The sequence below is a fragment of the Aotus nancymaae genome, unplaced genomic scaffold, assembly GCF_030222135.1.
Source record: "Aotus nancymaae isolate 86718 unplaced genomic scaffold, 86718_ANA_hifiasm-v0.15.2.pri h1tg000053l, whole genome shotgun sequence".
In the NCBI taxonomy this organism is placed as follows: domain Eukaryota; kingdom Metazoa; phylum Chordata; class Mammalia; order Primates; family Aotidae; genus Aotus; species Aotus nancymaae.
Genome location: NW_026988467.1, coordinates 12,653,016 through 12,667,933, shown reverse-complemented (window position 1 = coordinate 12,667,933; position 14,918 = coordinate 12,653,016). Strand labels below are relative to the sequence as shown.

The following is a 14,918-nucleotide window of genomic DNA, read 5'->3' as shown; positions in this document are numbered from 1 at the left end:
ATTTGAGGGACTTGTCAGGCATGCAGGAAAAGTCTCTTATTTGTAACAAAGTCTTGCAGAAATAGACACAAACAACTGAGCTTGCAGAGAAGAATGTAAAAAGTCCTTTCTTTCCATGATCGAAGGAACCCTGAGAAACCAGGCAGGAGGAGTATTCAGCTGACTTTCAAGGTGCCGCTTAAATATTTTCATACCCCCAGCTGAACCCCACAGCCAATCCTCCACCCATCCCACACACTGGACCCTACAAGGCTCAGCTTCTGGGCTGCACGTGACATCACCAAACAACACCGCTGGTCATTTCCCTGATGCTTACCCCACCTGGATTCCCCCGGGAGATTCGTTTCAGGACTTACTTCCTAGCTTGTTATGTGTGTTTTTTTTTTTTGGTGGGGGTGGGGTGGGGGCACAGAGTTTTACTCTTGCTGCCCAGGCTGGAGTGCAATGGCACAATCTTGGCTCACTGAAATCTCTCCCTCCCAGGTTCAAGCGATTCTCCTGCCTCATCCTCCCAAGTAGATGGGATTACAGGCGCGTGCCACCACACCTAGCTAATTTTGTATTTTTGGTAGAGACGGGGTTTCCCCATGTTGGTCAGGCTGGTCTCGAACTCCCTACCTCAGGTGATCTGCCTGCCTTGGCCTCCCAAAGTGCTGGGATTACAGGCGCAAGCCACCACACCTGGCATGTTACACATGTTTTATCTCTTAGGAGGATGTTCTAAGGGGCAGGTAGCCTGGTTGTCAAGAACAGGGGGTTTGAGGTTGGAGGGACGTGGACTGAGTTGCCACTTGGGCACTTGGAAGTCGGGACGCGAGGCTCACTGTGGACGACTCTAAGGAGGAGGCCTCTAGAAACGGCTCTTGGCTTCAACCCAGTGGAGGGCTTGGGGCTAAGGAAACCCCATTTGCTGCTAAATAGAGACAGAGGAGGGGCTCCAGAGGATGTCACCTGGATGCAAATAAACCAGGCGGTGCTGCCCACGAGCTACCTGGCTGGTGGCTACCCATGTTTAGGTCAGATTAAGTCAACAAGTATTTGAGGCTGACAATGACAGGAGCCACCAGCAATTACGAGCTGCGTGTGACCAGCACTGCCATGCGTGTATCCCGTTACTCAGTCCTCACATGACCCTAGGAGACTGGATGGCCATTTCATGAGCAAGTAAATGGAGACACAGCCACGTCACGTAACTGCCCACACAGCTAGTAGGTGCACAGCTGAAATTCAAGCCTTGGCAGTGGGTCCCCAGAGTCTCACCTTGGGACCAACATTACTGTGACACAGATGGGCCTTTCCGTGGTTATGGCTCAGGGCAGGAATCAGATGCAGTTTACCTTAGGGAAAGAGAACTCTCAGCTCTGTCTCTGCCCGAGGCGGTGACAGCACCCATTCTCTAGGGACTGGGCATGTGCCTGGTACCTTGCTGCATCTTTGAAGGAAGTGTGTGTGGGGGGCGGTGTGGGGGATGGTGGTGAAAGATCAGGGTCATGGGGAAAACACAGGTGTTAGGATCACAAATACCTCAGTTTGAGTCCTAGCCCTAATGCACCAGCTGTGTGACCCTGGACAGCTTTTTAACGTTACTGTGTCTCCGTTTCTTTACTTCTAAAATGAAGGCTGGGCGCAGTGGCTCACACCTGTAATCCCAGCACTTTGGGAGTTGAGTGGGTTGCTTGAGCCCAGGAATTTGAGCCTGGGCAACATGGCGAAACCCCATCTCTACAGAAAATACAAAAGTTAGGTGATGTGGTGGCACATGCCTGTTAGTCCCAGCTACTTGGGAGGCTGAGGTGGGAGGATCACTTGAGCCTGGAAGGTGGAAGTGTCAATGAGCTGAAATCACACCACTGCACTCCAGCCTGGACAACAGAGCAAGACTTTTACTCAAAAAGAAAGATCAGGTCTGGTGCAGTGGCTCATGCCTGTAATCCTAGCACTTTGGGAGGCCAAGGCAGGTGGATCACAAGGTTAAGAGTTCGAGACCAGCCTGGCCAATATGGCAAAACCCTGTCTCTACTAAAAAAAAAAAAAAAAAAAAAAAAAATAGCCAGGCGTGGTGGTGTATGCCTGTAATCTCAGCTACTTGGGAGGCTGAGGCAGGAGAAGTGCTTGAACCCGGGAGGTGGAGGTTGCAGTGAGCCGAGATTGTGCCACTGCACTCCAGCCTGGGTGACAGAGCGAGACTCTGTCTTAAAAAAAAAAAGATAAATAAAATAAAGACAGTAATCTTACCTGCCTCATTGGGTTAGTGGGAGGATAAAGGCCCACAGTGCACGTGAAACACCTAACTCAGTGCTAAGTCCCCAGGAGGAGCTAGACAACCCATGCTTTCTACCCTTCTCTTAGGAGCTACGAATGCAGGCGGCTCCTGGGAGTGTGTGGGATGGCGGTGAATAGACTGGGGACTCCCTGTCAGCCTCTGTAATGTGAAGTGTCTCGCTGGAATCACCTTATCCTAGTGGAGCAATCATAAAACCAGCTTTAAGCCAGTTTCCTCATTTCTAAAATGAGGATAATGGGCAAATTATTAACTCACAGAGTTGTTGTGAGGATGAAATGAGATCATGTATATAATGTGCTGAGAACAGTCTCTAGAATGTAAGTGCTCACTAGTGAATGACTATCATCGCCCCCATCATCACCATCATCACCGTCATCATCGCCCTCCTTCCTCCTCCTCTTCCCTCCTCCTCCCCATCCTTCCTCCTCCTCTTCCTCTTCCCCTCCTCCTCCTGGACTAGCTCTGGGTTAGAAATTAGGTACAAGAGTAGAGAATATAGGGCATACTCTGGCTCACCCTTTTTTTCCCCCAGTCCTTTGGGCACTTGCTTTATATTGGAAGAGAAAATGTCTTTTCCCATCAGTTTCCTCTTCTCCTGAGTGGACGAAAGATGGGTCCTACTTACTAACCTTTCTGTAATTCTCCATTCTTTTTTTCTTGACTCCTCAGAACCAGCTAGTTGTAATCACAGAATATGTAGTCAGCAGACCACCATTTCCCCGGTGAGGGCTCCAGAACATTATTCCAAGAGGTTAGTTGGTGGTAAGGGCATCAAGAAGGAGTCCAGTAGTTTGGAAATCCTGCTTTCTTCACCCCCTCTTGTAGACCCAGCGTGCGTGTTAACAAGGGAGGGATTCTGCAGAGACCTGCTTAATGTTGCTCAAATCTTACGACTCCATGAAGTCAGGAGGAGAAAATGGTGGTCTGAGGAATGCTGCCTAAAATTAGTCTTTCTTAGCCTTTCCGGAATTACTGGGCCTGAAAGCTTAACTTTACAATCCCCATTTACTTACTTATTTTTAGACATGGTCTCACTGTCACACAGGCTGCAGTGCAGTGGCACAATCACAACTCACTGCAGCCTCGAAATCCTAGCCTCAAGGAATCCTCCCAGCTCAGTCTCATGAGTAGCTGGGACTACAGGCCTGTGCCACCATGCCTGGCTAATTTATTATTATTTTTTATTTTTTGGAGATGAGGGGTTTCTTTCACTTCGTTGCCCAGGTTGGTCTTGAACTTCTAGCCTTAAACGATCCTCCTGCCTCAGCCTCCCAAGTTGCTGGGATCACAGGCATGAGCCCCTACACCTGGCAACAACCCACATTTCTTAACAGTAATATATGGTTAGCTTTATAGACTTAGTCTAGATGACCAAAATGGCCTTGGGAATGGGACGGGGACAGCACACACGTAGCTTGGCTCTGTTATTACCAGGATGGAGATGGGGGTCTTTGTTTTAGTTCCAGTCTTGAAGAACAACCAGAGCTCTGCTCCACGTTTTACCTCATTTCAAGTAAGCTCACGACTCTGCCATGATTACAAGAACAGTAACGCCCTCTGCTATATGATGAGGGGAAGGCTTCTGCATAAAAATTAATGTTGGCTTTGCCTCTGCTTTTTAAGAATGTTACCCCATCTTCTGGATATTTTGGAAGCATCCTGCTGGGGATGTTGAAGCACCAGAGTTGAAAATCACTCTATTCTTATCCATTGCTGCAAGGATATAAAATTGATGCAGGCTCTCTGGAGGGTGATTTGGCAAGGAGTAGCAACAAGCTTCCTAATGCTGGAGTTCTTTAAGGTGCGGCCCTGTGCTCTTTCCCTTCTCCCTCGTTAATTTCATGTAGGTCATGAGCTTACATGAAATCAGGCAAAACGTGGAGCAGAGTTCTAGTTATTCTTCAAGACTGAAGAACAAATAATCTTCCTAAGTGATACCTTACAGGTGTATGGCTTTATATTTCTTCCTATCTTCCCTCCTTCCTTCCTTCCTGCCTTCCTGCATTCTATCCATCCATTCATCCACCCACCGACCCAACCACCTTTCTATCCATTCCCACCCTTCCTCCCATCCATCTATCCATCCTCCCACCCACCCACCCACCCTAACCCTTCCATCCATCCGTCTGTCCGTCTGTCCATCCATCTATACTTCCTTCCATCCATTCCTCCATCCCTCCATCCTACAGATACTTATTAGGCCCCTGCTGTGTGGCACATGCTCTCCGGGTGTTGGGGATACATCATTATGATCTATCCCCAAACAAGACATCTGGGGAAACAGCAGTCTCTTGGGCATCTCAACTCAGATGTCTCACAGGTACTTCATACTCGTCTTCCCCCTCAAACCTGGGCCTCATCCTGCATTCCTTGCTCTGAATTTTAGTGAAGAAATCACATCCATCTTTTACACACACCGAAAACCTAGAGGTCCTGTTGACTCTTCTCTGTCTTTGCTTCCAACTATCTCCAGTCCTACCACTGAGGCCTGATGATTTACCTCTTACCCACCCCTGAATCTTTGCTCTTTCCCCATCCCCACCCTGCCCTAGGGTGGCCTTGTCATCTCTTACAGCAGCCTCCCAAGTGGCTCCTGGGGCACCACGCTGACTACCCTCCAGGACGTTGTCCACGTGCCACCAAGGTGATTGTCTCAGAATGCAAGCTTGTCTAGCTCCTCACTTAAGGCTTTCATGGGCTTCTCTCTGCCCTTAGAATAAAAACCTTCTTACTAGCCCTGGAAGATCCCCCATGAGGGCCCTGGGAAGCCCCCTCGCCAGTCTGCCCCACCCTGCCCCATTTCTGTTGGCCCCGTGTGCTCTCCATGCACCCCCTGCCACCACGCTGCTCCTACTGCTCAGAATTCTCTCTCTCCCTTCTTTGGCAAACAACTCCTATGCATCCTGCAGCTGCCCTGCCCTCCCTGACCAAATTGAACCCTGCACTTGACAGCAATCGTCACCACTGAGCTTTCACGTTTGAGTGATTTTCCATTAATGCCCACTGCATCCCTCCCCCTGAGACCACAAGCTCTTTGAGGGCAGGGACAGTGCCTGTTCCCCCCGACCCCAGTATTTTATTATAGAAAATTTCAAATGTAGGATCACAGTGGAAGAATTTTGCAGTGAACCACCCACACACATGACCTGATTCTACCTGTTTTTGACCCTATTACGTCTCTGCCCTGCATAGCACCGGGTGTCTTGTAAGCAAGCATGCAGTAAACCTTTGTTGAAAGAAAGTGGTTCATGCCCTCCACCTCTAGGAAAATAAAGATAAGATGAGCAGGTATATGTGCAACAATGTTCATCTCAGCATGATTTATGAGTGTGAAAGACCGGAAATCACCTAAGTGCCCATGATAGGGGATTGTCTAAATAAATAATGGCGCATCCCACACAATGGAATCAGCAGCCGCGATGACGTAGGTCTGTGTGTGCTGACGTGGAGGGGCTTCCTGATGATGTACCATTCGAAACAGACCAAACAAAACTGGGGGTAACGTGACACTATTTTTTGTAAAATTGAAAGTCAACAAACATTTAGTGATGCCTGTTGTGTGCCAGGTACTATTCCAAGTACTTTCCATACATCATGCATTTTAATAATCACAACAGCCGAGGCCAGAGTGGTGGCTCACGCCTGTAATCCCAGCACTTTGGGAGGCTGAGGTGGGTGGATCACTTGAGGTCAGGAGTTTGAGACCAGCCTGACCAACATGGTGAAACCCTGTCTCTACTAAAAATACAAAAATTCGCCAGGTGTGGTGGTGCATGCCTGTAATCCCAGCTACTCAGGAGGCTGTGGCAGGAGAATCACTTGAATCCGGGAGGCGGAGGTTGCAGTGAGCCAAGATCATGCTACTGTACTACAGCCTGGGCGACGGAGTGACTCCATCTCAAAAAAAAAAAAAAAAATCTCAACAGCCCTAAAGGTGGGTACTCCCTATTAGACCCATTTTACAGATTCAGAAACTGAGGCATAGACAGGGTAAGTGACTTGCCTAGAATCACGTGGCTATTTCCACGGGAAAATGCCTTGAAAGTTAAACAGCATAATTAGACTTTGCATAATTTTGCTTTCATTTTCCCTTTGCCTCTGTTCTGTTTCATTTTCCTTCAGTTATCGTGTCTCACTTGTGTATTTTTTTTAATGGATAACTACGTCTCAAGCAGAGAAGCAGGGGAGTCTGGAGAAGGAAACAGACTTGGCCAGACACCCATGAAGACTTCCTCAACAGATGTCCTGTCATGCTGAGCTTCAATGCGACATTTTAGAGTCATGCAACTATGTGAGAAAAAAGTCCCAGTAACCTTTGTCAGTGCTGGAGGGCGAGATCCCCAGGTCCCAGAGGAGCTGCTCCGTCTCCTCCAGCCAGGACAGCGCGTGCCTCAGGATGTCCAGAACCGCCTTCTGGAGCCCCGAGACAGGTGGGCTCACCTGGAGGTGCTGAAGAAGGTCGACCTCCTTCTTCAGGTCACTGCCACAGCAGGATGTCATGCAAGCCTGCAGAGAGATGAGATCATGAGGAGCCCAGGCCCCGTGGCCAGAAATAGCCCCTGACGCCACCTTTGAGGAGCAGCGTTCTCGACTCGAAGCAGGCAGCGCCACATGCTGGCCACCCTGGGAGGGCTCAGTTTTTTCTTTTTAAAAATTTTTGGCCAGGCTCGGTGGCTCTGGTCTGTAATCCCAGCACTTTGGGAGGCTGAGGCGGGTGGATCAAGAGGTCAGGAGTTTGAGACTAGCCTGGCCAAGATGGCGAAACCCCGTCTGTACTAAAAATACAAAACTTAGCCAGACCTGGTGGCAGGTGCCCAGTAATCCCAGCTACTCGGGAGGCTGAGGCAGAGAATTGTTTAAACTTGGAGGCCAAGGTTGCAGTGAGCTGAGATCGCGCCACTGCACTCTAGCCTGGGAGACAGAGCAAGACTCCCTTTCAAAAAAAAAATTATGTTTTGACAGCTTTTTTTTTTTTTTTTTGGCACTCTAATTTAGACTTTCGATGGTCAAAGTGAGCCCCCTTTTAGGTATATGAAACCCCAAAGCCGAAGTGCCATCGACAGTTTGGCTGCAATGAGAGGCAAATGTGGCTACTTCTTTTTTCCATTCATCAGAATTCCTGCCAAGATCAACAGGCAAGCTGGTCGGAAAGCGTGGTTTCCTGATTTGAAAGAGTGCTGACAAGCCAGCATTTGCACAAACTCCCTAGACAGGAGCTGCTGATTTCTAGAGAGAGCAGAAGCCACCGCCTGCATGGATAAGCCATGTCCCAGCGTGGGGGCCGTGGGGCTGTGGCCAGGTCCTCCGACCCCTGCTCCTCCAGAGTCAAAGGCAAGGGTGTGGAAAATGCCTTTTGTGGCTGGGCCAAAGAAGAAAATGCAAATAAAAAGCAGGAATGGGCCAGGTGTGGTGGCTCATGCCTGTAATCCCAGCACTTTGGGAGGCCGAGGCGGGCAGATCACCTGAGGTCAGGAGTTCAAGACCAGTCTGACCAAAATGGAGAAACCCTGTCTCTACTATACATACAAAATTAGCCGGGCATGGTGGTGCATGCCTGCAATCCCAGCTACTCAGGAGGCTGAGGCAGGAGAATGGCTTGAACCCGGGAGGCGGAGGTTGCAGTGAGCTGAGATCACGCCATTGCACTCCAGCCTGGGCAACAAGAGCAAAACTCCATCTTCCAAAAAAAAAAAAAAAAAAACCGGAATGTTTCTTTGGTTTCTCTGGAAATAACATGAGGGCTATGAAAAAATGTCTTTTTTTGTGAGGGATGTACACCGCTCAAAGTCAGGACTTGAAGATGCTCAGGCATCTCTTTTTGGACACACCAAGTTCGCATGGGAGGCATTTTTTGAGGCCCTTTGTTTTTTCTTCTCCAACAAGTTTCACCAACAAGAGGAAAAAGTGGATAGAAAAGCCAAGCATTTCTGCCCAACTTGCTCCAAAAAAGCTGGGCAATTTCCCAAATAAGCAGCACAAAAATTAGACAAAGGGACCATGTGTGGGAAGCGCGAGGAGGGGCCACCTGGCAGCTGTCCAGCGACGTCCTCAACTTCTCCACGTTCCCAGCGGTCACCTCCTGCCTGGAGTTGCTGAGCTGGGTCTCCTTCTGCACGGTCCACTTTTTCTGCTGAAAATTGATGTTGTCCTCAGTGACCTGGGTGATTTTCTCTATTAACTGGTGAGAAAAAGAAAAAAAAAAAGATGTAAAATGCAGGGGTGGGGGGCCCTGGGGCAAAGGGAATGGGAGAGATTCAAAGTCCCGGTCTCAGTAGGGGAGGATGGAGGTCCTGATACGTTTCAGTGATGGCTCTGGCTCTGAAGGGGGACGCTGGTCCTGTCACCAGGGCATGAGTCCCAGGATCAGAGATTTCTTTTTGTTTTTTGAGATGGAGTCTCGCTCTGTCGTCCAGGCTGGAATGCAGTGGCACATTCTCAGCTCACTGCAACCTCCGACTCCCTGGTTCAAGTGATCCTCCTGTCTCAGCCTCCCTAGTAGCTGGGATTACAGGCACACACCACCACACCCAACTAAGTTTTGTATTTTTAGTAGAGACGGGGTTTCACCATGTTGGCCAGGATGGTCTCGATCTCCTGACCTTGTGATCCGGCTGCCTCGGATTCCCAAAGTGTTGTTGGGATTACAGGCATGAGCCACTGTGCTAGGCCCAGAGATTCTTTTTAAGATCCAAAGGCCTGTACTGTGGCCCTGAGTTTGTTCCAGAGTCTTCTGTATTGCATAGGGATTCAGAACACTGAGCCTGATATTCTGAGCTCATAGCAGAAGGTCAGGTTCTCCCACACCCGTTGGAAGCAGCCCACGGCACACTTTCCCACCTGTGCTGTGACACAGGGGGCTAGAAAGAGTGACGGAAGAACAGCAAGGCAATCATTACAGCCAGACGTCCACCCTCACTGCCACTGTCAACCTTTCTCCTCTGAAGGAATGCGCCAGAACGCACTGGCTGCGGGGAGGCGGCTCCCTTTCTCCCAGTGCTAATGAAGTCTGAACATGTGTGTCTGGAGACCAGAAGTAAGCCCGAATGGTTTAATTTGATTTTCACAGACACATTTCAAGGGAGTTTTAACTGGCTTTTATTTTAAAAGCCAGGAAATCCCATAAAATCAAAACAAATCTTTATGGTGTAGCAACAGTGTGAAAAATATGCCACCAACAAAAAACAGAAACATATGCTCCCAGGGTCTGGAATCCAGATCCCCGAAGAAGAAGACGAAAGTGAAGGCGCCACGCGGCAAGGACGGCGGACTAACCTGTTGGTCGGTGACAGGCTTGTCTGGGAATGGCTTTGCCCGTCCGTAGGTGGCCTTGATGACTTGACTTCTGAAGTGCTCCAGCTGCAGCAGAAAGTGGGGCATAGTGTCAGGGGGCCGGCGGGGGCTGGCCAGTGGGGGCAGCGTTTCCACGGCAGCGTGCGGAAACACCGCTTAGAAGGGTTTGCACGCCTGAATAATCGTTCTGCGTCATCAGAATCTTCGCTGCTCCCCGGGAGTCGTGGTACCCGCAGAAGAAAAGAGAACAGCAGGCTTTAATTAGTCTTCAGGCACGCCTGCCTAACCTGACCGATGCCTGTGGTCAGTGCGCACACATGTCTCAAACCTTCAGAAGAGCCTCTTGCTGCCAATTATCCAATGGGAAGTCTGGGGCCGGGAGCACTCTTTGGTAATTGCTCAGTTGGCACCAGACTGTGAAATAAATATGGAGGCTGTCAGCCCAAGTAAATTGTGTAGTCAGCAAGGAAGCCCAGGGAGGGGAGAAAGTGCTGTCTTTCTCCATTTCACACCTGAGTCCATATTGTCCCGAAGACTATGCCCACCACGTTCACCTTGGTCTCCCCAGAGCCCACGACAGTGCCTGCTGTAGAGGAGACACTCAAACACCCAACAAGCCTTCGTTAAATGCCTGGACACTGAAACATCGGCTAAAGCCAAGGGCCTCGACTTCAGGGGGCTTTCACCGGCCCCTCCTGGGTGCTAGTGTTTTTGGGTTAAGGCTGATGAAATAGAAGTGACATTAAGTCCGGGCTTACAGAATCCCAAGTCCAGGGTGTCCTGATTCCATCAGAAGTTAAAGGTAAAAAGGAGCCCGACTTTCTCCGGGAATTTATCAACACGGCAGCCCCTGGCGTGAGTCTCCGGTTCACTGGCAAAATGTGGTTATCAAAGGCTCCAAAGCGGAGCCTTGAAGGGACCAAAAGGCTACTGCGTCAACCTAAAAGTCAACGGGGCCCAAGACACAGGTATTTACTGCACAGGGGGAGTCCTAATGGCGAATGTCTCAGGGACATCTCTGCAGTGACCCTGCCAGGAGAAGACCAGGTGACATGAGGTTCTCAAAGCCATCTTCTGGCTTCATGGCCAAGGGGAGGGTCCCAGCTCACCCAAAGACCTGGTTGTGTAGGGGAGGCCCTGTGAATGCTGGTTCCCCATTGCCACCAGGGGCTCCCCATAGGAATGGCTGCCCAGGGCCATTAGGAGGGAGAGGTCATCTTAGACGTGGCCTTGGGCCATGTCACTTGCCTGGGGAAGGGCAGACTGTTAGACAGGGAGCAGGGCCTTGGAGATGCAAGAGTGGAAGGCCCTGGGAGGCAGAGATGGGGCTGGTCCTTTCTCTCTTGGGTGTAGACCTGGAGCAGTCTCAGTACCTCCAAGGCTCCTCCCAGATGACCTTTGCCCAGAGCTGGAACAAGAACCTTGGCCCTTGGGCAAGGAGCACAGGTCAGGCCCTGAAATCAGGTGTGTGTTGGGGGGAGGGTGGGAGTAGCCAAGGTGCACAGGGAGAGGCCCAGACGGGCAGGCTCTCCGCCCTTGATAAGAGGCTGGCAACCCGCAGGAGAAATGGTGCTGGGGGTGACAGTGGTGAATATCTGAATTTTAGTGTGCAGGGATAAAGGCCTGGTCACACCACCTGGTAAAGCTTGGATGGTAGAAAATGGAACAGCTTTGGGAGCTGAGCTGGGTGCTGTGGAGGGATGCTGGCTTTTAACCTTTTTTGGTAGTTCACAGACCTGCCTGAGAATCCAGTGGGAGGCCCTCCCTCCCAGTGATAAAAAAGCACACACGCGTGCATGCACACACACACACACACGGCCCTCTCTCTCAATAAAAAAAGCACACACACACACAGTCCTCCCTCCCAGTAATAAAAAGGTGCACACACGTGCACACACACAAACACACGGCCCTCCCTCCCAGTGATAAAAAAGCACACACATGCGCACACACACACACAGCCCTCCCTCCCAGTGTTAAGCACACACATGCTCATGCACATACACACACAGCCCTCCCTCCCAGTAATAAAAAGGTGCACACACGCACACATACACACACACATAGCCCTCCTTCCCAGTAATAAAAAGGTGCACACACGCGCACATACACACACACACGGCCCTCCCTCCCAGTAATAAAAAAGCACATGCACACACACACAGCCCTCCCTCCCAGTAATAAAAAGGTGCACACATGCGCACACACACACAAACACACGGCCCTCCCTCCCAGTGATAAAAAAGCACACACACGCGCACACACACACACAGCGGCCCTCCCTCCCAGTGTTAAGCACACACGCGCTCGTGCACATACACACACACAGCCCTCCCTCCCAGTAATAAAAAGGTGCACACATGCACACATACACACACACACAGCCCTCCCTCCCAGTGTTAAGCACACACGCGCTCGTGCACATACACACACACAGCCCTCCCTCCCAGTAATAAAAAGGTGCACACACGCACACATGCACACACACGGCCCTCCCTCCCAATGATAAAAAGGTGCACACACGTGCACATACACACACACATGGCCCTCCCTCCCAGTATTAAGCACACACGCGCTCGTGCACACACACACACAGCCCTCCCTCCCAGTAATAAAAAGGTGCACACACGCACACATGCACACACACGGCCCTCCCTCCCAATGATAAAAAGGTGCACACACGTGCACATACACGCACACATGGCCCTCCCTCCCAGTATTAAGCACACACGCGCTCGTGCACACACACCACAGCCCTCCCTCCCAGTAATAAGTGCACACATGCACGCGCGTGCACACACACACACACACACACGCACGCACTTGCCCAAACCATTCTGTGGATCCCCCAGAACCGTGGTTTCCAGGAGAGGGACCCTCGTGGAGGACTCTAGGGTGGCTGCCCCTGGGGGGCCACATTCCCCAAGGTCTTGCCCTCCCATCTTGGTTCCCTGTTTGCTCTCCCTTGGCCTTTGGTAAAGTCCTGCCTGCACATTCTGGCCCTCACGACTGTGCCACATGTGCCAGGAAGGGCCACCAGCGACCTCAGGCCACAGCATCAGAGAAACGGCACCTAAAGACCCGGTCATAGCGGCTCGCGCGCAGCCGGGACCTTCTCCATCCACTACCCACTGTGGACACTCTGGGGTTTTAGTTTATTAAGAAAAGTGGCATTTCCTTATAGACACTGAGTGCAATGTCTGCTGGGGCCCGAGGGGAAGGAAATCTGTGGTAAACATCAGGACTAAGATCGTTAGGGAGAACATGCTAGAAACACCACTGAGGGTAAGGGGCTCGGTTAACTGGGGGCAGGCAGGGAGCCGGGGTGGGCTACCTGGTCTGGGGCTCAGGTCATCGCAAACTATTTGAGTGGGAGGTCTCCCGGCAGCGGAAGCCTCTTTAGCGATGTCCATGGGGATGGGGAGCTGCAGACAGCCTCTGCCCGTGAGAAAGACGGGAGAAGGAACGCACATCTGTCTTCCTACTTTGGGCATCCTCCTCTCTCATCCCTGCCGGCTGCTTGGGTGCAATCACTGGGGAGCGTGGGCCAATGAAGAGGGCCCTGGACCATGCCTACCTGACCTACTGCCCTCTCCAAATTGATTTTAATGAGGCTCTCTCTGTTCCCCATTTCTTGCAGCTGAAGCAGTTTCCTTCTGGAATCCTCCTGAAGCTTCTCTTCAACCTGAAATGATGATGAAAGCGTGTGCTTGCTGCTACTGTGGTCACAATGCACTCTGGGGAAATTCCTCTAGGACGTCTAATGGCCATGGGGGGTCCCAGAGGGGTAGGCACAGCTGCAGCCCATGTGGCAGGGGTCATAGGCGTGCACGGGGTGGAGGTAGGCTCAGGGGGTACTGCTCGCTGGGGGAAAGGGCCAAGCCCTGCATCTTGGGCTCTAATCCCAGCTCTGTCCCTAACAAGCTGTATGACCTCAGCGAAGTCATTCACTGCTCCATGACTCAGTGTCCTTGTCTGTCAGATGGGGGGATGATACTAGTTCCCTCTTCCCAGAGTTATTATGGGGATTTAAAAAAGCTTGGAACAGTGACAGCACTGCATAAGGGCTCTCTATAAGTGTGTTAGGTGTTGTGACCTAGGACAGGTGGATAGGAGTAGCCACCATGCAGTGTCATCCTGACACCGTAAGGAACCATCGCCCATCCTGGGCACTCAGTAAATGTTACTGCTGGGTTTATTATCATACCTGCTTGTTGTTACCACTTCCAGCACACTTACCAAGGGAAACAGCTCTGGGAGACTCGCTAAGCAATGGCCAGTAAAGAATTGCAGCCTGCAAAAGGCAGCATTTAAAGCAGGGAAACTTGCCTATGTATCCTACTTGCTTGGATAATGGGCAACTCTAGGCGAGCTTGGGCATGGTTGGTGCTGCCCTCTGCTGGCCGTGACAGGATCCTGCAGCTGCTCCGTTCACGTCTGAACCATGAAGGTTATTTTGGGCGTCTGTGGAGCCAGGGCTCAGGCACTCCCAGGAAATGAGACAAACTCTCCCAGGTGAGAAGATTTTGTTCTGAAACAATCTCACAAGGTTTATTAGGGGGCTAGAGAGGGGTCACACAGATTTCATGTAACACATCCAGAGTAACCTGCAGAGCATTCTTCTGAGTGGCAGGGTGCAGCCAGTCTCCAGCGAACTGTGTTTCTGGGAAGGCCAGCTAAGCTTGGTGGGCCTCAGTTTCCCCACTTGCATCCTCTCAGGTGTAAAAATGCCCCAGCTTCTGTTTTTGTGGACGTTTTTCTTTTTCTTTTGTCCCGAGATGGAGTCTAGCTCTGTTGCCCAGGCTGGAGTGCAGTGGCACGATCTCGGATTACTGCAACCTCTGCCTCCCAGGTTCAAGCGATTCTCCTGCCTCAGCCTCCCAAGTAGCTGGGATTACAGGTGCCCACCACCACATCCAGCTAATTTTTGTGTTTTTAGTAGATGGGGTTTCATTATGTTGGCCAGGCTGGTCTCGAACTCCTGACCTTGTGATCTGCCCACCTTGGCCTCCCAAAGTGCTGGGATTACAAACATGAGCCACTGTGCCCAGCCAAGGTGGACGTTTTTCAAATGCTGCAGAAGCAAAGGCTGTCCTGGGCTCTGCTCTGGGCTCCTCCTCTCAGTAAATGCCCTCCCTGCCCCCAGCCCCAGCTCTGGCAGCCCTGTTCCTCATATCCCTGCCACACAGCAGACCCTTGGCACCAACTCTCAGAGATTTATTGAGCTCCTCCCCTGTGCATGGTGAGATGGTTTGGCTGTGTCCCCACCCAAATCTAGACTTCAATTGTATTTCCCAGAATTCCCACGTGTTGTGGGAGGGACCCAGAGGGAGGTAATTAAATC

General features: G+C 51.0%; 1 protein-coding gene across 1 annotated transcript in view; it reads right to left on the bottom strand.

The window, feature by feature from the left end:
* Window positions 1–14,918, bottom strand: part of FHAD1 (forkhead associated phosphopeptide binding domain 1) — a 157,539-nt gene that overhangs the window by 69,167 nt on the left and 73,454 nt on the right. Inside the window, exons 10-13 of the mRNA XM_021668394.2 lie at window positions 13,152–13,259; window positions 9,557–9,640; window positions 8,310–8,462; window positions 6,598–6,790 (exon numbers count right to left, since the gene is read on the bottom strand). Coding sequence (XP_021524069.2) covers window positions 6,598–6,790; window positions 8,310–8,462; window positions 9,557–9,640; window positions 13,152–13,259 — 538 coding nt within the window. The remainder of the gene's footprint in view (window positions 1–6,597; window positions 6,791–8,309; window positions 8,463–9,556; window positions 9,641–13,151; window positions 13,260–14,918) is intronic.